At 41.6% G+C, this 25920-nt stretch overlaps 1 protein-coding gene across 3 annotated transcripts in view; it reads right to left on the bottom strand.

Moving 5' to 3' along the window:
* The window catches only part of EMCN (endomucin), a 61099-nt gene that overhangs the window by 27383 nt on the left and 7796 nt on the right, over positions 1 to 25920 (bottom strand). For all 3 annotated transcript variants that reach the window (XM_027894452.1, XM_027894449.1, XM_027894451.1), the window contains exons 2-5: positions 16774 to 16833; positions 14123 to 14227; positions 13602 to 13715; positions 6693 to 6815 (exon numbers count right to left, since the gene is read on the bottom strand). In XM_027894452.1, the coding sequence (XP_027750253.1) occupies positions 6693 to 6815; positions 13602 to 13715; positions 14123 to 14227; positions 16774 to 16833 (402 nt within the window). The remainder of the gene's footprint in view (positions 1 to 6692; positions 6816 to 13601; positions 13716 to 14122; positions 14228 to 16773; positions 16834 to 25920) is intronic.

Below are 25920 nucleotides of genomic sequence, written 5' to 3'. Positions count from 1 at the left end.
GGCATTTAACTGACAAAAGAGTATTTTAATAAAAGAAATTCAAATGCCTAATTGAGACACGTCTTCAAGTGTCACAAAACCCTTTAAAAACAAATTTTCATTTATTATCTTGGTGCTTTTGTCTAGCAGACTGCCGAGCAGCAGGAGTAAGAGGCATTGGTAATGAGGAAGAAATTGACCTTGCAGAGCACCGGGCACAATGCTCACTGGCCCACTCCAGCCACTTCACAAGTTTTTGTTGCACAATGCTCATTTTCTGTTAGCTTTTTCTTAGCATGCTGCTGCTTTTGTGTGTCTAGACTGTAGCAGGCTTGGAAATTAAGGGTGGCTGTGAATGCCTCACATTTTTAGGCCAGTCACAAACAACCATCACTCCCATTAGTGATTTTTATTACATCGCATTAAATCTCTTCAAGTCAAAGGGAGGTGAGCACTTAACTCATCTGTGTCTTTGAGAATGTTCACCTGTGTAAACTAGCAGCAAAACTTTTATCTGCTTCTACAAGACAGACAGTGTTTTACCAGGGAGAAGCGACTGCACTCTGCTCGCCTGGTGAGAAGTTTCACACTGGATAACTGAGGCTACCAGGGGAAAAAATATCTCAGGCACTATACATCCTCAGCAGCCACTCATTATTTATTTTGAGCTATAAATGACAGAATCATTTAGGCTAGAAAAGACCTCCAAGGTCGTCGAGTCCAACCTTTGACTGATCTCCACTATGGTCATCTAGACCACAGCACTAAGTGCCATACCTAGTCGTTTCTCGGACACCTCCAGGGATGGTGACTGCACCACCTCCCTGGGCAGCCCATTCCAACTCTTGACAAACCTTTCTATGAAGAAATTCTTCCTGATGTCCAACCTGAACCTCCCCTGGCACAGCCTCAGGCTACGCCCTCTTGTCCTATCTCTGGTTGCCTGGGAGAAGAGACTAATCCCCCAACTGGCTACAACCTCCTTTCAGGTATTTGTAGAGAGCGAAAAGGTCTTTCCTGATCCTCCTTTTCTCCAGGCTTAACAACACAAGGTCCCTCAGCCCCTCCTCGTATGCTTTACTCTACAGACCCTTCATCAGCTTAGTTGCCTTTCTCTGGACACGCTCCAGCACCTCAATGTCTTTTCTGTGGCAAGAGGCACAAAACTGCACACAGAAATCAAGGAGTGGCCTCACCACTGATGAGTACACAGCAACAATCTCTTCCCTGGTCCTACTGGCCACATTGTTTTTGACACAAAGCCAGGATGCCACTGGCCTGTTTGGCCACCTGGGCACACTGCTGGCTCATGTTTAGCCCCTGTGGACCAGAACTAAATCATAGCATTTGGTCACCTTTCTCTAGGCTAGAGGACACTTAAGAGTCCCCCTTGTTGGATCTGTTCAGAGTTCACTGCTGCCAGTGCATTTGTGGGGAATGGGGTGCATCTGATCCTCTCCTGAGAGCTCCATGGAAGGACGTGACCCACCAGCACGTCCTCCATGTCCCAGCTGTGCCAGGCTGGGGGACCACAGAGGGAGGGAACATCATGAAGGCAGCTGTGACTCTGGTCAGGCATTAAGCCTCTCCCCTAAGTGCCCTGGGTTGCAGTGCTCCTTCTCCAAACCAGGGTCTCTAGGGAGTACAAATCTACTCTTATGCCCTTGCTGCACTTTCTGTGCATGGACTGATGATTTGCACAAAGACACCTCCTGCCACCAGAGCTGTGACACGCATTACTCTACTGCTGTGAATGTACTCTTTGAAAACCAGAATGCTGTTCTTGTTTTTCCTCCTCTCTACGCCCAATTAAAAACATGGATCACTTCAGCTACTGGGGTGAAAATGACTCTTTTGCTAATGATTTATGTGACAGAACTTTAACTGCATTTTAATCACAAACATTCATGAAAAGCATGTTTTGGTGGAAAAGCCAAGTACCTAAAAGTCAGCAGTAAGAGCTCTTCTTGAACTTACTAAATATTTGTAATGCTAAGTATCCTGAAGATATACAATTACCTCACCCTGGCTTCCTAGAATGCAGAGGATACTTTTTTCCTATGCATTTTGCTATCTCAACAATCCATCTGCCAAAAGCAATGTCACCTTGCTCGGAGAGGATCTCTGTGCTGATTCATTAGGCAGTGTTTATACATTACCAACAAGACCAAGGAAAAGCTTTCAGGAAGTTAATAAATCATATGTCAAAGGAGGTTTGGAAAAACACCCAGTACAGAACACAGCAGGACACATACCTGGCATTAAGGAAATATCCAAATATGATATGATTGCTTGTTATCAGAATACTGCCTTTCCTTCAGCCTATAAGGAGTCGGATTCCATGGAAAAAAAATACCACGTGATCACACAGCAGTGGTCAAACAATGAAATTGTAAGGCTTTGTGTGTGCATATTCTTAGAGGAGGGCAGAACACCTTGTAAAGTCTTACAAGTAGGTCACTTCTCTACAAAACTTCAAACCTTTTCCAAGTCTGTGGAGCTTTCCTATGAAAGACCCCCAAGACTACAACATCATTTCCCCTTAACTTCACTCTTAGAAACAAGGTGAACTGTCTTGGCTCAAATTAAAACAAATAAATACATAGAAACAGCATGTCAAGCCCAAGACTGATATCCGAGTTCACCTCCAAGACTTAACAGTTTGTCAAAGGTGAATGCAGGTGACATTAGGCTCTGCATTCAGGAATGGTTGGGTGACAATGTACCCACGGCCACAAGCGAAAACCACTTTGCTGTCCTGGCCAGACCTTGCCACTTCAGTAAAACCAGACAGCAGAAATTACCGCAGGCAGGAAACATGACAGCAGCCCCCTGCCCTCCTTGCCTGAACCTCTGTTACTTTTTAGCAACTGCACACATCTACATACAGTAGAACTACAAGCATCTTTCCTGAAGATATCTCACCCAGTTCTACTAGATCATGAAATATTAAATAGGAAAAATCTCATGCCTTTCTCTCTCCCAGTCTCCAGTATGCAAGAAAGGCGCCAGTTCACCCTCTGTTCAGAGATTGCTCAGTGCTGCAAGGACTGAAGCAGGTGCTTCTAGTTTGCATTTTTAAAATAACCATCCAGTGCCCTTTTAGGTGAGGGCTCACATGCTGCTGTTCTACAGAAAGAGAAGGGGCAGAAGGAAAAGCAGCATTTCACTCACTAACATAGTTACTGTAGTTGCTCTAATTCCCTGTCCAGAGCTTAGCCTGTCCTTTGGGGCTCCAAGTTAGATGCTCTGCATAAATAATCTGGGAAGATTTCCAGATTCCTCATGAAAAGTGAGGTGTGCAACACTTGCTGTGCTGGGTTCCTCGTTGTGCAGTAAGGAGGACAAGGATAAAAAATTTGGCACGTGACCACGGTTTGATTTGAAATTACCTGCCTGAGTCAGTTCAGTGCTGGTGAGAAGCCTGACAGATGGAGAAAGAGACCAATAACTAAATTCTCCCCGCTCTGCTCTCCAACAACTGCTACCTAAGCAGCCTGGATACCCTGCAGTGTGTGATTTCTGTGTTTTGGAGTGCAGCCACATGCAACTGTGTTCACTGGCAAAACAAACGAATAAATTTGGCTGATTACTCAGAGGGGATACCACAATATAAATCAAAGCAAAATTAAAAACTTGACAAAGCCCTTTTTGCCCTGACCATACTATGGATTTGTAATAGTGTTAACTAAGGCTTTTCTATGTTTTCCATCTCCCAGGAACTTCTATTTTTGTGTCTCTCTCTTTGTGAAGGAGCTGAAGATATAGTGGGTAATTTTTACCTAATATCACTATCCTGAGTTCCTACACAGTTTGTGTACAGAAAGAGTCAACCCTCCTAGTCTTACTCATAAAAATTTTTCTTAGGGAGATGCCTCCTGTGAATCAAGTGAGTAGGATTTATAATTGGAGGAGTGCAATAAAGATATCAGTAGATGTAGCAGGTTGATTCATCTGACAGTTTATTATAATAGATCATTTAATTTTACCACCCTGCGGGGTGAACTTAAGATCATACTGCTTTATGGATTTTTTTGTTATTTAGATCACAGAATGAAAAGCCACAATACTTGCAGTTTCTCAGGTGTATTTAGACTCTAACTGATCCATTAAATCTCCAATTTTTCATTAATTAACCAAAAGGAGAAAATTAAATATTAGCAAGCAATCCTCCGTGGAAGTGGAGAATGAGTAGGAGGTATATTATACATGGCTGCCAAATTTGGAGAAGTGTATGTGTCAATGGCACACAAGCAGGTTGCTCTCTTTGCTAAAAACAGTCCTTATTGCCTTCTCTAGCCTGGGTGAACACTATGCAACCCCTTCTCTGTGGCTGCTGGTTTCAAGATTCTTTAATACAGCAATACTGTTCTCTGATGTTTCTCCAAGTTCTTCCCTAGGCTCCCCCACTCATTTCAGGCGCTCTCCAGCTCTCTGTAGCACTCCTCCCACACCCTGATCTTTTGATATGGCTGATTGGAAATTTCTCTGCAAAATGAGCTTTCTTCTTTTTCTGCATCAAGAAAGGAAATTTTCACCAAAATGGCATTTCTTTTAAAAATGGAAAATGGTCTCAAAACTAAATATATTTAGTCAGCTGAATTATTTTGGCCGATCATACCAAATAGAAACATTCTGTTGTGGAAAAATTTCACATTAATTTGTCTTCCCCTGAGCTCCCTCGCAGAAGCTATGGCTCAGGTACCTTCGTCTTGCAAGCTGTGCTATCCCCTATGGGCTGCAGCCCCAGCACCTTTGCACATACCAGCCTCTGCTCTGGTGAGCAAAAGGTATCTAGCCCCTATATAAGTCCCTGAATGCAAAATTTAAAAGACCTAGGAATAAGCAATCTGATGGCAGTAAGAGAGTCAGCATTTCTTCTAGTCTCAGCACAGAACAAAACAACTGGCTTCACACTTGCGTTGCTTTAAAGTCATTAGGGTGCAGCACACGGCTTCCCTTGGCCCTGAGCAATTGCACATAGGAAAAGAAATCTGTTTAGGAGGGATGAAAACATTTCTTCTTAAAATCTTTAATGTATACAGAGAATAAGGGAGCAAGGACGGTTCTAAGGTGTAACCATTTGGGATAAGCTATGTAACACTTCAGGGTGAGCAAGGGGATTTCTTGGATTTATAAGCTGCAAAAAAAGAAGCAAGAAGCTCATGCTGTGAGGAGACAGGAAAGGTGACAGTGTGTAAATCCTGGTGTGGGAGGAAGTGATTTCGAAATGGCAGTTTTATGGGCACCCAGAATACTGGCTATGCCAAGCACTCAGGCTGACTCCCCTTGGATAGATAGGTACCTTCTGTCTCAGCCAGGCAATTATAGTTCTGGCATCTTGGGTAGTCCCTGAGCTCAAGTAGATTTATTTGCTTTACAGCAAAGTGAGCTGCATAAGATGATGACTTTAACAAACAGACCCAAGGAAGGTTGTAAAACTTTCTTGACAAATTTTACATGTAAAATGTAATTGCACAAACAACGTATTAGATAATTCAATACACACGATTCATAGTCACATATGTATTAAAATTTAACTTTAACCTGGAGAATTTACCTGTGTGAGAGACAGTTGAACTAAACAGTTATAATTTACTGTTTTGTTGCAGTATAACAACAGTGAGGTTTCTATAACATGCAAATGTCTGCAAAAAGACACACAAAACCTAACAGGATAGGAAAATAACAAATCACAGTATATGCATTATGGGCAATGGGCTTATTGAAATAATTGCAAAGGATCCTCTCTAAATCAGTGGCCCTGGGTTAAAAATGAGAAATTCCCAGCTTCCTTAAAATACCTATTATAATATCTTTTTGCATACTTCTGAGGATTTCAGTGCACACTGAGCACATGAGATTGCTCCACTTTTATATCCAAATCCATCATTTATGAGGAAAAATCACGGTACACATGCATGCTTATCTCCCACAAATACAATCCAGAGGTTGTAAAAGGTGTTTTGTATCCCTTGGGGGATGTTAAACATTAATAATAATGATGATATGCAAAAAATGACAGTGCCCTTGTTGGATTTGCACACAAGTAGCTGAGAGTAAGTATTGAATGAAAGCTCAAGAAACCTTAAGAAAACCTGAATAAGTGGTTTTTCAAAACATAGGAAAGTTAAGCCAGGTAGAAGCATAATAAATGATCACTCATATGACCTGGCATCTGCATTCACCACAGTGTTTCTTAGTGGATACATGTACCAAACACACCCAAAAAACCCGATAAAACTAGACTGGATTTGGGAATTAATATATTATTGACTTTGCTTGTGGCCATGTTTTACATTGAACAACATCATTTAATTGGTAATATGCTTTAACTTGCTCTCCAGATTTATTAACAATCGTAAAAATTATGTTTTCTCTTTTGTCTTCTCTGTTTTGCAGACAGAGAATTTATCTTGATGACCTCCTCCGACAGTCAGTGTTACACAATGACCACATATAGCATATATAAAGATTACTACTATCACTTGTCATTTATATCCTCCTGTAATGACACTGAGTATCTCAACTGAATGTTTTGAAGTTCACCCATCACTCGACACAACTTCATGGTTAGATGGAATGGACACAGTGTACCCTGGATGAATAAGGAGATGTGGTCCTCATTCTAGAACAATGAACCATCAAATGAAGATTCAAAATTATTTGCATCATTTGTACAGGAGAAGAGAGTGTACCTTTCCAAGAATTACCTGAGGATCCAGAAGCAGAAGTGTTTGTTTCTGGAGAGACTGTAGAAGAAAAAGATGTTCCCTTGGTAGATGAAGCATCTGAACTCCCATTTTGTGGCAACTCTGTTGCACTTGCTTGTGTCGCTAGAAATAAGACAGATGTTCAGGTAAGATACATTTGTCTTAGACCCTGGATCATCCCTCAGACAAATGCTCCTACCATCATAGAAAATACTTACGGTCAGAAAGCACTACAGCTTCTGATATCTGCTTGTCAAGCAATGAACCGTCCTTATGGAATCGCTACTACTGGCATAGTTGAGGCATCTTTAAAGCACATCCTAGCAACAGAAACAGCCTCACATCTGTGCCAGAAGACATCTCAGAGTTCTGACTTGGAAGCCCAGAATAGCTAGACAGTCTTGCACCAAGAGCAACACGAGCAGAAGACAGAAGCTCAACTTATTGCCCTTTTGTTCTTATCTGTTTGTTCTTAATTTGAAAATAGATAAATAAATAAATAAATAAATCAAGCTTCAGCCACAACTGTCACATAATGAGATACTGTTATAAAGTTTTAGGGATTGTAATTAAGTACAAAGTTACTTATTTAATTCTGTACTGTTAAGGTCTAGGAAATAATATACCCCTGAAAATTAATGTACAAAAAATTCAAGTGTATTATTTCTGCTCTCACTCAATCAATAGAAGAACAAGACTGTCTGTGTCAGAAGATTTGCAGCCTAAGGTGAGTCCAAGACAGTGGTGCAGGGCACTGTCTGATCCCACGGAACTGAAGGTCGCCAAATGACTACAAGAAATAATTTAAGCTGTTCCTGCACTGCTGATTATTCCTACGTCTACACTCCAACCTCAGCATAACAACAAGCAAGACAGTGTCTACTGAATAAAACATAGGGGTGCCCAAGAGTAACCTTATACTTCCTTTCTGATATAAATCAGAGATGCGACTGAGCTGTAAGCTGTTTTCAGTGCCCCTTCGTATGAATTTCAAACACTGGAATTAAAATGACTTTAAGACGTATTTTAGTCAGAGAGCAACATCACGCACATGCAATGTGTAAATCTTGAGGAAAGTTTCATCACACACTTTATTCAGAAATCCTGATTACCAGTTTGGGCCATCGAAGAACCCTTTGTTTGGGAAAAAAAACTCTGACAAGCTCCCTGTTTGACCACTACACATCTTCAACTTGGCCCTTCCCTTCCCCTCTTGCTTATTAAGTTCAATACCTTGGAAAGGCAAGCTTCAAAAATCAATGGGCTAAGAAGGAGTGAGCTGAAGGTGCTGGAGTCAGGGGATTCATATAACTTTGGAAACTGAGAGCAGATAGGCAGCCAGGGGTGGTATCTTTCAAGGTTGAAGCATGGAAATCAGGCAAAACAAGCTTAAGCCTAAAACTTCCACTGGGATGCTTGTAACAAGAAGCATAACTTCACGTCAGCTCCCTTCAGAAACCTCAGAATTGTACCTCCACAATATGCAAGCCTGACCTGCATAGACAGGAGTGTAAAAAGACCCTCTACATCATTTTTTACTATAGTAAAATGCAAGGATTTGAAAAGTTTAATAATTCCTGCATTCTTGTCATAGAAGCCTTGAATGAATCTTTAAGAGCAAATTTTTTCACTTATGATTCTTCTGTGGTTGTTTCAAACTCAGATTTTATATGTTGAATTTTAATCTGAGATCAATTGTATAAAAAAGCAAAAAAACCCAAAGTACCTCCCTCTCCCTTTAAGATGCACAGGCTTGTAACAGTAAGAGCAACCATCTTGTGGCTCCCTTGTCATAAGTTAGTAAAAGCTTGCATGGGAGAATGAAAAGTAAGTGAGAACAACAGTAAGCCTTCATGTGCAGAAACATTCAAACATAAATATGTTTTGTGAACAACAAAGCAAAACAATCAGGTGTGTGGGAGAGATGAGAAGGGAGGCACCCAGTTGCCCTGTAACCCCATAGAGGGCTGTTTTCCCATGGGGATCGCATCCTATCAGTCCTGGCAGCAGCCCAGCCCCAGGGTGCTCCTCTTATGTTTGGGAGCTGCAAGAATAGATTGTTCTCAGGAACATGGGCTGTGTGTTGATGTCGTGGTTTAAGCCTTGGCAGGGGATTGGGAGGGGAGGGATGGTAGCATTTCTATTTTATTTTCTTTTAATCCAACCTGGGTGAGATTCTTCCAGTGACTCAGGTAGCACCAGGTATGACTCTCACCTTTACCTAGGGCTTGGCATGAAGCTTGTTGCATTTATTTCTTCAGACTGCAGAGCAGGCTCAGTGCTCGTGGTGTCAAGGGGTGAAGTAGACGTGCTACAGTGCAAAAATCCGTGTGCCAGTTTTCACTTTCCCAAGATGAAAAATGCAATCTGGTGGGTAATGTTCCCTTAATTCCACTGCACCAGTGTAAGATGAAATCCTAGCAACCCAATTCTCTGCTGACTTGTGGCTTTGAAGCAGCTTTGAAGCAGCATCCAAGCCCTACGCCTAATACACAGCCTGGGCTCTGCCACCAACACATTTAGCAGATCAGACAGCTTCTGCACCGAAAGCCTGTGGGAACAGAAGCGTCCATATCCAGCCACTGCTCATGCACGCAGCAACAGCACTGACGGCACAGCACGCCTGCTAGAAATCTGCCTTTTTGGTAAATCCTGGAACTCATAACTATGCAAGGTTTAATTTGATCTCAACTGCGGGAGACAGCGCAAGCCCTCGCTGCGGTGCCCGTGCTCCACGCGGGAACAGGCGGGGGACTCTGTGCGGGCGCGCGGTGACTCAGTTCTGTCATCCCCACTGACACATCGCTGCAGTAATTCATCACGCTTCAGCTCAGCCAGCTGCAGCAAAGATTCCTGCCTGCTGCCAGGGGGAGGCCTGGGCTTGTGGAGAAGCAGCACAGCGCGGAAGGGCGGCTGCTGCTGCTGCAGCTGCTGCTGCAAAAGCACTCGCCTCGTGGGTTAATGGGTTTGTTGTCAACAGCTGATTATGAATAAAAATGGTAAAGCAGTAAAGACTGTAAAATAGCTGTCCAAATGAGGATGATTGCTGCAGCAGCAGAACTCTCTGGTGGTGATGCAGCTCTCCCTGCTGATATTTTGATAAAATAAATGACAGTGTGTTAACATGTATTTGGCAAAGGGATAATCAACAACAGGGAACCTGAAGCCACTCTACAAAGCTGCTGTTTGAGCTTCAGATACTTTCTTACTCTTTGTGCTCTGAAAACCCTTCGTTTTCTTTAACCAGCTGAAATTCAACACATATCCTCGCTTGATCTTAGCATGATTTTCGACTTAATCTGCATATAATCCACACATATTTTGGCATTTTACTTTGTACTTTAAATTTTTTTTTACAGCAAGCTGTTACCTAACCAGCTTTGACATTGTAATATGCTTGAAGTAAGCTACAAATACTCTATGCACTGCAAAGAATATAGACAGCTGTAGGTGTGTTAAAATGTTACGTGACCAAAAAACGAATCAAGGAAACACTTACAGGGCAAAAGGAACATCACCCAAACTACGATAAAATGTCATCACGAGGGCTTTGTTAGATGGAAGACTAAAGCTTCTGCCTTGAGCTCATATTTTTAGCATAAACACATACAGGTCTTGTCCTGTAATCAGTAGCCTGAAAAGCCATTTGAATTAATGAATACATTCATGAAAGTTTTGAAAAATCCAATTGTAGCAAACCCAATTACATTTTTGCCCATTCAGAAGAATGAAAATTGGCTAGGGAGGTAACCAAGCAGAGCTCAGTTTTAATGTTTACACCCACAGTTGATTGCATCTGCTGTCTGCAGCTTTACATTTTCTGGTAAGCAAAAACCACAAGTATTTAAAAACACACATTTTAAAACTTCTTTCTGCCTAACATATCTCAGCAGCCAACTATACTCAGTGTTTACCTATAGCATGTGGTAACAACCTGAGGAAAATTGAGCAATACATGCTAGTATAAACCTCTTCTGGTAGTGTTACTGAAGTAAAGTCTCCATTTAAATTACCAGTAGTTTGATGAAGAGAGAAAAAGGATTTCCTCCACTCTTTCATCACTTTTAAATATTCATTAACTCACTGCACCATGATGTATCATCATCCAAGAGAGTGGCGTGAGATAACTCGGAAACACAACAGTCAAAAATCCACTCTTAACTTGCAACTTAATAACTTGAGCACTGACCTTGCATAAGATGCTTGCTCCATATCCAAGGGGGGAAGAAGAGAAACTTTTGTTGTATTTCATTTTGTATTCTCTTTGATAACTTCAAGTGTCCCAGGATATGAAATCCTGATCGCAGATGCAATTTTCTGTGGTATGACACCACATAAATTCTTGGTTTGGAGTCTGAACTGCACAAGTGAGGTCACTCTGACAAAATGTGAAATCTTGGATTTGACACCTTATACTGGTAAATAAAAAGGCTAAGGAGACCAATCTAATGATGGCTTCCATTATAATAAACCAGGCAGGAAGGCTAAGAAGGAGAGACTGTACTTATGGCCCGCAGAGGAAAAGTACACTGAAAAAAAAAAGACAAAGACTTTCGCATGATTTCACAGTGTATGGAGCACTGGGGACTTTTCCTGAATCTATAATAAAAGGTGACAGCAGCCACAGAAATTGCAGCAGAGACAGGAAGCCCTGTCACATCTTTGCTGTGTGAATGTGATCATTTGCTGAAGCTTTTAGCAGGGATTGAAGCAGAGAAAGTGATGACTTTTATTACAAAACAACAAAGGTGCCTGCTTTTTATTAAAAATCAGGTGCAGTAAAAGTAAATTTTGAAGTGCCATAAAGGCACACCACCAATTTCTGGCTCAATCTCATACAACCAGTGCAATAAAAGGGGAGAAGTGAGTGACAGTGGGAAAAAAAAAAAAAGACAGAGTAGCCAACTTTCATCTCCTGTCCATTTTGAGAGCAGAAATCTTGCTGTGCCTGTGCTTGTTTCAGGGAGCTCAACTCCCTCCTCCCTGTGCTGCTGCTGGGGGTGCCGGCAGGGGCTGGGAGGACGCAGTGAAGCCAGGGGCACCTCGCTGTGCCAATGTGTGGGCAGGAAACAGAGAGATGCCTGTAGCCAGCAGCCACACAGTGGCTGGGGTGGTCTGCGGGTTTTCTGCAAGGCTGGCCACACATCTGCACAGCCCCTGTGCTATGCCCTGTCCCAAAACCAATACCAGTGCCTCATCCACTCCTTTGTGCTGAAGCCAAGGTTATGACCTTCTTGAAGAGTAGACCAGAATTTTATCTTAAAAAAACCACTAAAATTGGTTTTCACATACACATATTTCCAAACACTACTTTAGCATTAAAAGAAAATACAAAGTTCTTTAATGCAGGGCAGTTCCCAATGTCCTGGACACACTGTCCCAGTTTTCCTTTACACAAAGGCAACTGAAGGCAGGTATGCCCTGCTTTTAGGTTAATTTATCAACCATTTTTTTATCTCAAGTTTTGTTTTTCTTTTTTTTTTTTTTTTAGGTTAAATGAGGAGTTTTAAAAACAAATCACAACGCAAGAAACTAGGGACTGAACTCTAGTTGGTGGGAAAAGAATGCAAGAGGAATGGAAAGGAAGCACATTGGTAAAGGCTTCTTGCTTGGAGTCCATCATACCTCCAGCACCATTGTACCCCCAGCACCAGTTTTTCAGTGCAGAGCAGTGGCTGGAGCTAAGCTGCACTGGCAGGCATGCCTTTCCTCATTAGCTTCCCTTCCCCTGCTGGGAGCTCTACCTGTCACCCAGGTTTAGTTCCAGGTGGCTGTGCTGCTCCGGTACCCACAAGCCAGGAATTTCTGCCAAACTGAAAAGACTAGGAATCCTATCCATAAAGCACAGCAGGAAACCTGCACCAGTAGAAGATGAGACCACTAAGTGGAAGGGGAATAGCTCTCTAGGCAGCTTAGCAGGCTTGGGTCTACAAGGGGTGGCTTCAAAGAAAAATTTGCACAAAGAAAGCATGCAGGCTGCTACACAGGAGCCCCTTTTTAGGCAAGTAAGCCAAGGGAAGAGAAGTCACATTCTAATCATTAGTCACAGTTCAGTATGCTGTAAACATCAATTCTGAGATCATTGGTGTACCGAGCTAAGTATTTGGAGTATTTTTTTAACATTTTTTTTTAGTAAATTAAATACAAAAAAATGGAGTATTTCAAAGCTATTGTTCATCAAAGGACTGAAGCAAACATTTACAGTGCAGTTCATGGACAAAAAAGGGAGACTTAATTTCATCTTAAGTGTATCAAGCTCCTTTTGGATGTTATTATACTTGTTTAAATGAATCCAACTATTTGCTGGATAATGGGTTTCAGTTTTTACTTAATTTTATTTTATTTTTCTAAAATCCAATCTGATGTTCCAGCCAACACACACATTATTCTGAAGATTTATTGGGAACAAAATTGTTTCCTACGATTGTTGCAGAGTAATTAGTACCACCTCTCTGCTTTCTGTACAATGACTCATAATAATATGGAACATAATTAACTGTAGTATTGTAACATATATAAACACAAAAAACAAAGGGGGGCTATTCTGATACCATTCTGATCATACAGAATATTTTTTTTTATTAAATACTTAGAGAAAAACAAACAAAGGAGAAAAAAAATAAGATCTTTTCAAATACATCTGTCCCAGTTACAAGGAGATTAAAATCCTGTGCAATGGCTTCAGATCATCTACACTGCAAATTTAAGGTGCAATATTCTTTGTGTAAGATTCTAGGAGAAGATTCATTAAAGATATGTAATATGGCAGGATTAATATCTCTGCTTCCCTAGACCACCAAATTCAGACCCCAAACTATAATCTTTTTTACCTCCTTTAATTCTCCACACTGTTTTATAGAAATGCAGCATAGAACAAATCAGAAATGGCTCAATGAAATTATCACTTACTGTTTGTTGTGCTGAAACTTTCATCTGTTGCTGTCGTTGTCACTTTTACCACTGCTTGTGTTGTTGTACCTTGTGTTATACCTTGTGTAGCATTAGGCAAAGAAGACATGGATGCTAACAAAGGAAAGACATTCAATTTATTTCCTTTAGTTTTGTATACACACATGTGCACACACACAAAACACGCCTATTTCCCTGCTCGAAGTCTAATTTTAAATTAGCAAAAAAATATTTAATTTAAATTGAAGATCAACAGGGATAGGACTCCCAGAGGAAGCCACTGCCTGTCCCGTAGGTGGGTCATCCCACTGAAGATGAGCGATAATACAATTAGAAGGCCTAGACTGGAGCTGCCTCGAGCCTGATGGGGAGGAAGCTCCTGCACACTTCTGCAAGGGTTCAGCAAAGGGTTCACTAAGGGGTCTGTAAAATGAACTCCCAAAACAAGAGGCACTGCTGCCTAATTTCCTGAATGCCCACCTGAACAGCATCAACAATTGAGTGAAATTTTCACTTACTACTGTTTGTGATGGATTCAGTTGCAGCTCCAACTGCAGTTGTTGTTGTTGGCACTGATGCTTGCGATGGTGTTACTTGTGAAATTGATGCCTTCATGGATTCTGTTACTGCAAGAAAGGCATGCACATCTTTAGTGATCTATTTTATCATGCATAAATAAACATCACATATCTCCAGCTGCATTCTCTCACCAAGGCAGTGAATTTCTGTTTTAAATCTTGCCCTTACAGAGCTTTCTTACCCATTTCTGAAGAGGATTCAAAGGGTATATGGCTGGTTTCAGAGGTGAGGTTTGGCCTGTGAACAGTCTGCAAGTTGCCTACTGAAAGTTAGCAGCTGTATCTTCCAGCTAGCTCCTGAAGGAGAGGTGCTTGGCTTGACTTCCAAAGGAAGTGGTGAGGGGTAAGGAGCCTGGTGTGGATGGATGATTCCACTTTGCTGGACTACACCTCTGACCAGCACTTTGCTGCATACCTGTTTAATAGGATGAGGGATGTAAAATCTCCATAAAAAATTGTGAGTGACACAAGGGAAGAGAGTTTATAAGTCTCAGGTAAAGAGCCGAAGGGGAAGAGACTCTACTAGTCTTTGTGCAATTTCCCCTTGCTTGTCCACCTTGAGCCACATTTGAATCTTCTTCATTGGCCAGCTTTTCCAGACCCTCTTCCTCTGCACTCAGATTTTTTTGGGAAAAAAGGGCACCCAGCAGGCCTTCCTCTTTGGAGTGCAGCAAAGCTTTGGAGATTGTGCATGGTATATCAATAGCATTCACTAGTAAGTGATATTCCCTGGGGTGAACTCGGTGCCCTTTGTACCATAACTCCTAGTTCCCTCCTCCAGAGGAGTGAGACTTGGAGGCTAGGGGGTGGGGAAAGGGCTCCTGCAGGAAGCAGGGATCCCTTCCCAGCTGCTGCTGCTATGGAGATATGGGGACAGAGTTGCCCAAACATCACTAAGGCAATAGTAAGGTTTCAATCAGTGTGTCTTGCTGTGCGTGGGTACTGCAGGTCCCATGTGCCCCAGGCACTTGCTCAAGGGAATGGACTGGCTAAATTACTGCCAGGGTTTCTGGACTAAAAAAACTCCATAAATAATAATTTTGAGAGACCAGCTTTCAATTCTGTAATCTAATGCAAACAGAAAGTGATACTGCCAGCTACAGGGGCTTATTTAAATACCTACAACTACTACTTCTACTGACCTACTATGTCCTTTAGCACTTTTAATGGATGAGATACATGAAAGAATAGGAACAAATCACGACATGTCATATAATTTTCTCTCATAGGACTTAAATATGTCTAAATGCAATGTTCACACCTGAACTTTTAAATTTCATCTTATACTCTCTTTCTCTCCTCTCAGTTTTCTCGCTGTTCACCTAGAATAAGCAGAATGGACCTCCTTTCTCCACACTCACAAATGGCTTTAATCTTATAGTGGGTTTCTGATGCTTTTCTCATGGGCATAAGTAACAATGCTGCTTTCCTTTACACGACAAAAAGCTGCAAAAGAAATTTCAGTGAAACATTCAAAGGGTTGATTCACTGGGAGGTGTTTGGCCTTTCTGAAATGTCTTTTAAACAGACATAAACATCACAGTATCTGAAACATCAAAGAACTGCAACACAATTTGAAAAGGATTAATTCTTCTGCTGTAATAAACATAACTTTATGTAATAAACATAACTCTATTCACCTGGTTGTATCTTATTCACCTGCATTACTTGCATATAAAGTGTATCCTTCATAACCTCAGTGCTTTCAGCTCCACAGTAGACTCATTAGTGTCTCTAGCTACCAAAAATTAGAATACCACATTCATGTTTTCTTCTCTCACATGCATCACTCATTAAAAGCAACAGTCTTCAATATTCAGACTAGCAAAGGAGTTGATATTTAGCTCACATGAATGAAACATGGCCAATATTGATTTTTCATAACTTTCCATAACAAAGCTGCATAATGAAGAGAACTGAATGCGTCAGTTAAAGATGTAAACCAGAATCCCAGACTTTAACCATCTGAAGCAGGTATTTTCTCTGTTAGGTCTGCATAGTTTTAGGACTTGAAGTTTGATCTACTTAATCACGAAAAAGGAGAGAGAAAAGGGAGCTTTTGAAACGTGAATCTTGACATCAATAGTTTCAAGAAGTTATCAGCAGCATTTCTGCAGGTGACAGGTTCATGCACACGTAATCACTTCTATCAGCTGAGGCCCAACGTTGGCATTTATTGGTTATTTCTTTTCTATCAAAGTCCATCTTCCTCTTTCGTCATTCTACACCCATCAAATCAGCTACTTCCTGCTGCCAAATATCTTAATTGATGCTGTTTCCCAAATTATTCTCAATCTGACAATTTCTTGAACTGTCAGTCTTCGGTAACTTGTTAATATCCAATCTCACTTGAACTACTCTTGAGCATACAGAAACTCACAGAATTTCACCTTTTTCACCCAAAACAAAAAATGAAACCTGCTCAAACCAACTGTCTCCGTACTAAGATAGTTCAATCCTTTCTTTGCAGCAGAGTTTCATAACCACCCTACATGAAATAATTCACCTGATTTCTCCCTGAAATCGGAAAAGTTGAAAGCTAAAAGACAACAGGGGCTTCAGAACACCAGATAACAGGGAACTGGAACTCTTACCGGATTTTGATCCTGATGTAGGAACAGTTGCACTGACAGTAGGGGTTGTAAGGCCATCTTCTGAAATAGGTACAGAAAGAATCATATTACTTCTGTCGCCTTCCAGTTCTATTTAGCACTACATAGTCATATTAGCAGAGAGCAGCAAGAACCTTCCTGGAAAAAAATCGAGTTCAGAAGCCTCTCAGCAGAAGCAACCATATCATATTACTCTGCCAAAAATCTTTTCAATCTATATCCTAAATTTCTTCATTTTGCCCTCACTTCTACAATGTGGAGCATCTTCTACTTCCTCCCACCTTGGACTGCACATTATTTTCCAACAGGTGTCTCCAAGACTAGTTTGAGGGGAAAAATGGAGCTATTAAAGGTTTTTCACTATCTCCTCCTCTCCTTGAGTACAACCACATCTGCTCTGAGTCTTCAGGGTGGAGGATTAACTAAAATAACTGTCCACAGGAGCAAGCATCCATTCTCCTGCCTTGAAATAATAAAACTGTACTAGCTCCCTGGCTAGTATAAGCAGTTCAGGAAGTGTTTTCGACATCACCTTGGTCCCTATATGTGAGAGGAAAAGGAGAATTCATAAAACACGGCTTGAGAAGTACCAGGCTGAGTAATGACTGGCTTTCCCCACTGCCCTGAAGGCAGTGACTGCAGCTATAGGGATTTCACTGCAGTAAATTACGCCAGTCTTAAAAATTCTAGGTCAAGTTAGTAGGTGGGTATTCAATATTACAAAACAAACAAACTACCCAAAAAAGAAACCCCAACAAACAAAAAGCGAAGTAATTTCTGTATTTTCTGACTGTACTGAAAGGTTGTTGGCTTCAAACAAGATTTTCAGTCTTATTGCTGGTTTGTCCATATTTTTCTGGTACAAGAAGTTAGGGGGTGATGAAGGGGGTAGAAAAAAACTACATTGACTCAGAAACAGTGGCATTTCTCAACCATTTTACACTGCTGTGAGACAAGTGTGGGTACATTTGGGGAGGCCTAGATCAACTCTGTAGCTGAATGGGAGAGGAAAATGGCATAGGCTAATCCCCTAGTGCTTTCACGTTTGAAGCGTGATATCCTGTCATGCTGCATTAGCATCCTGTAATACAGACATTGCAAAACTGAGTCAGGACAGCATGTCACTATTCTTGTGTGACTCCATTCATGGTAATATCTGCTGGCATTCTCTCTTTTTTTGGCTACAGGGCAGAACAGTCAGTTTTGTTCCCTTTGCTCAGTGTGCTGCGCTCCGATTAACATTTCACGAGCACCACCCGAGGCCTGCCAGAGTCACAGATCTAACCTGAAAAAAAACCCCAACATAATACAATCTCAGGGGCTTTGCAGGAATATATTAAGGTCTAATCAGATGGGCCCTTACAGTGCCTCTTCCAGCAGTGTATTATCAGCCCTCTTGGCACCTGCGTGTTTCTAAGTGGTCTCAGTCCCTTCCCAGGGAGCCCCAATTCCCTGAGTATCTTTTCTAGGGATGCTGCTGCCTTCATAATGCCTCATCACAGCACATACTGGGCCAGCTTGTTGTGGGCATATCCTACAGAAAATTAAATGAGTCTCCTATGGGCCTGCTGCTGTCCCAGCTCTACTCCCCAGAACACATGGATACACTGACTACGCACAGTCTCGTGCACACTCCATTTAAAATATAGATCTTCCTGCCATTTAGTTCCCCAGTCAGAATAATGCTTTATAACCCACACTTGAAATACTTGGAAAACAAATTTTATCTGAAGAGACCTAAAGGCAATCTTGTTTCCCTAAGCAGCGAGCATTTTTCCATCTCTTCATTCTCATTATGTGCTGCTGACAGAGCTCCTCTAATCCCCCACACCACAAGGCCACAGCACTAGAACAGAATGTTTTTTCAACAGTGCCTACATTTCATATGGTTTTGTTTTAACATCTCTCAGTAGCTACCGTGTCTGTAGCACCAGCTAAACGTGCTAGCTGGCCAATTAGCTCATTCCTGAACTCATTTTTCTCAAAACTCTTCCCCTAACTCAGCCTGACTTTCTGGGAAGCCCACTAAAATACTTAGATTATTCATCCTTTAAAGATGTTCCATTTAATAACCATGTTGATAGGCCAAGCTTTCCTCAAAACTAAAAAAAAAAAAGGAATTTGAGGCACAGGTTTGTTATGAGTCACTATTTGCTGATTTTATCACAGGTTAGAGATAAACTAAGGTAAATTCAATTAACAGTATAATAAAGTAGAGTTTTCTGAATTAATTGTTTTCTTAAAAAGGTGAATAATTAAATATACTTTAAAGAGAAGTTGAAAGCAACATGCAAAAGACAGGATTGCGGGGGGGGGGGAACTGGTTGATTAAAAGAAATGATAGAACTGATGGCTTATTATGCTCTTATTTGCAATGTTAAGTTGTGACTAAGGAGAATCCTATGGGGGATAAAAGCGAGAGATCAAAAATGACTGAGAAAAGAATTTTCACCCATTAGAGACTGTTGTTAGACAAAGAGGGAGACAGAAAGCTTCATTTTTCTGCTCATGGCAGCTTGCCTGCAGCCTCAGGTGATGGACAACTAAGTAAAGCTACAATTGCATGTTTTTAGTAAATTTAGATGCAATGATCCCTTTGATACAAGATGTGGGAGCAGCCAAAATCTATGCAGCAATTTCTCCCACACAGAAACTGCTGCCATTTGCTGTGCTCTCTGGCAATAAACCCAGCTGAAAGAGCATATGTGACCTGTGATGTCTGGAGAACATGCAAGGAGCTAAAAGGTGCTCACATACCACACTGGGCTGAATAAAAGGATGATGGTGGTAGTGCTAAGACTGACAAAGAAAAAAAAACACGTCTTAGAGCAGATACCAAGGCAGGAAGAAATCAGAACTGAGAGAAAGACAAAAGGACAGGAAGATGAGAGGGGAAGGGCAGAAAGGTCTAGAGACAGTAAGACAGTCAGGGTGGCAGGGAAAAACGAGAAGGAACTAAGAAGAGATCAAAGAATATCTGACACATGGACAGAAGACAAAACTGAAAAGAGAGTAACTGTTGTGGTTTTGTTGTTTTTTGTTATTGGTTCCCCCCCAGGTTCACAGAATTTCTCTTTATTGTCTTTTCTGGATTGTATTTAAATGGTATATTTGTTCTAAAATGAAAGCAACAGTACAATCATTTGTATCTGGTCTTAAGATTTCTAAATGGACAAACTGAGACACTGAACTTACTAACTTCTTTTAAATTCAGAAGCAGTCTTTGAATTTAGACAGCGCTGACCTACAGCCACAGTTGTCCTCAAACTGCAGCTTTTGATGCAGGCTTCAGCCTCCAAGGTCTGAGCTTGGAGTTCTCATAATTCCTTACCTCTCTCTCTCTCATTATTTTTGCCTTTACACTGGGAATAAGAAAGGGAATAGGAAGATAAGCGGGTTCTGACCTTGTGTTAATTAGGTGCCTGTTACTGCTACAATCAAGACAGAAAAAAAAAAAAAAGAAGAAATGACTGCATGATATTACATCAGCAGTTCTGTTTATATCTTACAGGACACTACAGGGCACAAACCACAAAGTTTAAAACATCACATGAAATAGATATAACACAACACTGAATGCCAAAGCAAAAACATTTTTAAAGATTAATAGATTGTTCAAAGTAGATATTGATTACATTCATTACATGAATTACTGAATTTAACTGCTGTCTCGTTTGGCATCAATATCTGATTTTGAAAAGAAATTATTTTTATGGAAAATTCACTATCATTACAGAAATAGCAAGTGAAATGTCCTGTTCGGCATTTGTACTTGACCTTGCACTACGTAGACAAAACCATATAATTAAAATCCCTCCATTCAGATGAAGTACTTGGTCCAGCTTTAGAAGGGTGTTGAGAAGGGTGGGGATTCCTGGATGTGGGGAGCTATTGGAGAAGCATAAAAATCATCAGGAGCCTCGAGAAAAATAACTGCTCAGGAAGGATGTCTAGTTTAGAGACAGAAGGATTAATGGAAGGCAAAACAGCAGCAGTCAGCAGGTGAGGGGCTGCAGCAAAGACAAAAGAATAAAATTATGAAATGAGAGGCAATGGGCAAGGAAAATTTGAACTGTAAACCCTGTAGGTTTTCTGGTGCCTGTGTCAAGCTGTTGGTGTAATGGCCAAAAACTGGTATTTTAACCATTTTCCTGATGAGGATGTAATATATTCCCACTCAAAATCAGACCACTGCCCAATAGGTTGCAGCGAGGAGCAATCACCAAAGGGGTGTCCTGAAGAAACCTGTACATGTTAATTCACTCCTTCAAGGCTATAAAACAGAATTTATAATTGGTGTTGTTATGTCATGTCTGTTTACTGTATATTACCATAGAGTCATAGAATGGTTTGTGTTGGAAGGGACCTTAAAGACCACCCAGTTCCAACTTCCCTGCTGTCTGCATAGACATCTTCCACTACAACAGTTTGCTCAGAGCTCCATCCAGCCTGGCCTTGAACATCTCCAGGGACGGGGCATCCACATCTTCTCTGGGCAACTGTTCCAGTGCCTCACCAGCCTAACAGTAAAGATTTTCTTCCTTATATCTAATTTAAACCTACTCCCTTTCGGGATGTTATATTATGGTTGGTTGTGTGACCCTGGGCCTTTGCAAAGACATACAAGTCATGGAGGGGTCAAAGTTGTGGTTTTGCTTTCTATCTTACCATGCCATCAGAAATAAATAATGATCTCTTTCCAGCAAATGATAATTCTGTCAGCCCCCATGACCATGATAGAGCCTCCTGTAACAGCTGCTCCAGTAGTACCTGTGTAAAGACTGTACATCGAGACTGTACATAAAGTTCATTGAATATTTTACCCTTTCTGGAAGAAGTTATAGCTGCACTTGTAAGAAAATCTGGTACTAATGCTCTCAGAGTTCCCAGAGTTCCCAGAGTTCCCAAGAAACAGCTGCTGCCTGACAATGTGCACAACCTGTTTCCTCTTACCTTGGAGCTCTGTTGTCTACTAGGTTTGCTCTTTCATTTTCACTTATTGCTGCTTCATCTCTTCATTCTCCTATCTGATCTTCCCCCAGGCCCAGTGTAGTTCTTACACTTCTGTTATTTCTGTTTTCAGTACTCATTCGTCTTTCTTTCCCAGGGCATGACCTTTTACCCGAAACCTTGGGATAAATTTCTTTCTTCTTTTGTAATGCATTTTTGTGTAAAGGTTACTACATTCTCCAAAGGAAAAAAAAAAATTTGCCTAGATGATCTCCCATCTGCCAGTCACTGAACACTGTTCCCCTGTGTCGACAGAAAACCCAAATCTTAGGCACTGCTCAAATCCTACACAGGTCATTCAAATAGAACTCAAGTGCACCTGGATACATTAATTTAGGGGTCAAACTTAAGGTTTAAATCCTGATGTGGAACTAGCCCTTCTACATGGGTCTTCTCCCTGGTGAGGTTTAGCATTTAGGTGCCCTTGGCCTTTCCTCTTGAGTAATGTTTTGTGGAGGCCCAGGTTGCACTTCCAGCCTACAGCTTCAAGGATTTAATATGCTGCCAAGACACATATAAAGATGGTTTAAAGTAGCTGCCACCAATGGTTATTGCTGGTTTGTAACAACATGGTGTTGGACAGTTCTCCAAGGATCTACCAGATTTCCTGCACATCTGTGGCATCCACACTGCAGTGTTGTGCCACCATAAATAGTGTGTTGGCTTGGGGGTTCACTACTCTCCTGGATACATCATCACACTTAAGATACATGGCTGTAAGTGCAGCATAGGGATTGCTCACAGAATCATAGAATGGGAAAGGTTGGAAGGGACCACAGTGGGTCATCTGGACCAGCCTCCCCATGGTGACAGGTTAGTCACTGGTTGACAAACCAAAAATGGTAAACCAATACTATGCGAATTATTTAGAAAACCAGCAGGCAGTGCAAAAATAATCTCACAGGAAGCACAGATGCTTCCAGTCACAAAACCTGTCATTCAACATGTACTGTTAGAAGAGGTTTAAGTGCAATTTTAACAGTATTGGTTGAAACCATCAATTCCTTTCTTCCTATCCAAAACCTCTAAGATCACAAATACAAAATCTATAAAGGAAACACTCCGGAAATAAAACAAAAAACAAACAAACTTCCAGACTAGCAGATATTTTTTTCTGAAAGAATTAATTTTCTGGAAGCAATACTGTTTCTAGTATTTCATCCTTGAGGACTCTCACTTTAAATCTTTCCTCTATTGTCATATCAACTAGATTTTAAATGGGAATCAAGGTTCTGATGTAATCCCGTGCATGGCTGAAGCTGGTAACTGTGTCATAGAGGATGATAAATTAAACAGAGCCACTTGCAAACTTCATGAATTTGAAGCAAACTCAGAGAAAAATGCAACCTTTATGTCTTCATGTTCCTTTAGTATGCTAAGGCAATACAAAAAGCATGGCATGCCTCACACATACATTCAGATGTGTTTGTAATAGGGCCTGCACACAGCTATTCATGCTGTGACAGCACTCAGTGAAAGGAAAGCTGTGTCCCTAGTAACAGTCCCCTGCTGGATCACTGCCACTTCACTATCACCAAAAGTCAGAATTGCAAAGTGTTTTTCCAGCCTGGCCTCACAATGGTTTTGCACTGCTGCAAATGCTCTTAACGCAGCCTCCCTTGACGTAAGCCATTTTCCACCTCAGGATTGAATATCTTGCAGTGGCAACTGGAAGGGCAAAGTTACACCGATCGCGTTTAAGGTGAACCCCTGTGAGATGCAGTCAGATACTACAGGCACAAAACGATAAGGCAGGGAGAAAGGCCGCATTCTTTGCTGCCTATGCCAACCAGCTGTAAGCCTGTAGTTCCCGCTGCCTAGGGAGGTGGGAAACCACCTCCCGTTTGCCAAGCTGTTACCTTCCTTTCAGTCATGTCTCTCTTCAGCAGCAAACCAAAAACACACTACACAAATCCTACATATGGAGGTCTTACATTTAAGTTCAACTTTATACTTCTTCCCTGTAGCTGCTGGTCCTCGTTTGCAGATTGGTGTCACACGACAGAGACAATCTGCTATAAAAGAGTGGGAAAAACTTATAGGCAGGAGTACGGGGAAGACACAAAGGCAGTAAGGAGAAGTTCCTGGGTCAGAAAGGCACAACCTTCTCCCCGCAGAAGGCAAAAGCACCTGAAAACAGATGACAGAGATAGGCATTAGGGAAGTGAGAGCATAAATGCAAAGCCCCATAGCTGGAAAAGGAGGGACAGGCTCCTCCTGCATGGCATGGGAACGGGCAGCAGTGATTGGGGCAATGTGGGACTTGAGTTCTGCAGAGGAAACAAAGTGGGTGGGCTGGAGGCAGCCAGCAGCAAGAGCTGAGGGGGGGAAGAAAAAAGCAGGTAGCTGCCACAATTTCTCCAGCAGAGAACAGGGAGAGGGCAGGGAATGCAGCTTTGGTGCCAGCACTGCCCCAGTGCTCCATCAAGTGTGTGGCATGACACAACACCAGGCATTAGCAGGGAGCTGGTGGGAATTACTGATTCCTCAGGCAAATGGCTCTGTTTCCAAAAAGCCTTCTCAAAGCACCCAGCAAACAGCTCCCTCATTGGGACCCACTGCAGAGAGAAATACTGACAAAGCAGCTGCCAAGGACCAACCCCAGCTAACATGGGTTGTTGAGGGCTCTCTCATCAAAACATTAATGGGAAAGGTTGGATGAGTGCCCCCATGTTACTGAGTATTTGAAACAACCCAAGCACTGCATGCTTTGCCTCTCTGCATGTGTGGACATAGAAATCTGGACACTTCACTAGCCAGCTTGATGGGGTTTTTTATTGCCTCAGAAGAAATGCAAACTCCCCATCAAAAGCTTTTAATCACAAGCTTTCTCATTGCGCCTTCTGCTCCTACGTGAAGCCTGGTGGATATCTTTATTACTGTGTACTACAGAGGGATGAGAACACTGCTTGCACTCCATAAAACAATAAATGTGCTCAGCATGCTCATCAGCACTCCAGCTTGCCTTGAATGAAGGCTCCAAGCTCTGCACTTCTCTTTATTTAAACCTGTTAAACCTATTTAATAGGTTTTAATTAAACCCTTTAAAGCTATTTAAGACACCAGATTGTCACCTTTTGATGCTGATATATTTGTTTGCCCATGTGTAAGATAAAAGGTAGGAGTTTATAAGGGCTATTTTATAGTATGAAAAACGAACTGCCACCCCCTCCTTGTGTTAGTCATGCTAAATAAATTTGGAAAACGTCTTTAATGGGTGCAATGTTATACAGAAAGCTTTTTAAATATTGTGCATTGCTGAGTAGAACAAGAAAAAGAAATAAAGGAGAACCCCTTCCGTTGAAACAGGAAGGAATGAGAGTGTTGGTGTAAGTCACCTCCACCCAGAAGGTGGAAAGAAAACTATGTCCTTCTCTGGGTAATGCTTACAATGCTTTTTCCTTACCATGCTATTTGGAAGCCTATTTTTGTTTCCCAGGAAAGAGTGTGTTTGGGTAGGGCAGATATAAAACAGCCAGAGAGGAAGCTGAGTCCAGGTCAATCAGTAGCTCTCCTTTGCAATGTGCTGCAGCAATTAGTAAAGTCCCAGTTCTTCTGCTTTATGTTTGTGATCCAAATGCATCCCCAGCAACATGACTAATTGTACAATTCAGGAAAGGGTCACTGCAGTGTCTGCTATGATGTATTTATTTTTAGAACATCCGGGATCAGCCTAGACACCCGTTTGAGCCACACCCGCCCATGCCACTCTGTTCCTGACAAAGTTCTGAAAGCCTCTGGAGCATCAAAAACCAGTTCCGGTCAGAAAACTCTGTGGAAACACTGTAAATTGCTTCTATAATTAATGTAATTCCATGCTCAACAGTCTACTGAGACTCTCCTCTTTTCCACACTGCCTAGAGCAAAGGTTAAATGGTACAGACTATCCCAAAGGGAAGGACCCAAATGGGCTTTGCAAGCTCTGAGTGGAGTACAGTCTCACTGGAGTTACTTTATATGCAAGGATGAAGGGTATACTTTGAAAATATCTAGTCCCTCTAATTGGCACACGTAGCTGATGAAGACCTCCTTGTCTGTGAGCATCTTGCCCAGCTGATTGGAACTCCTGTTATTTTGAATTTCTACCAATTCACAACTGCTAAGATCAGACGCAAAACT

This window comes from Empidonax traillii, unplaced genomic scaffold, assembly GCF_003031625.1.
Source record: "Empidonax traillii isolate 1590-97213 ecotype Southwest subspecies unplaced genomic scaffold, ASM303162v1 scaffold427:size767076, whole genome shotgun sequence".
Classification (NCBI taxonomy): Eukaryota; Metazoa; Chordata; class Aves; order Passeriformes; family Tyrannidae; genus Empidonax; species Empidonax traillii.
Note: the sequence above shows the minus strand (reverse complement) of the source record. Positions and strands in the feature narration are given on the sequence as shown.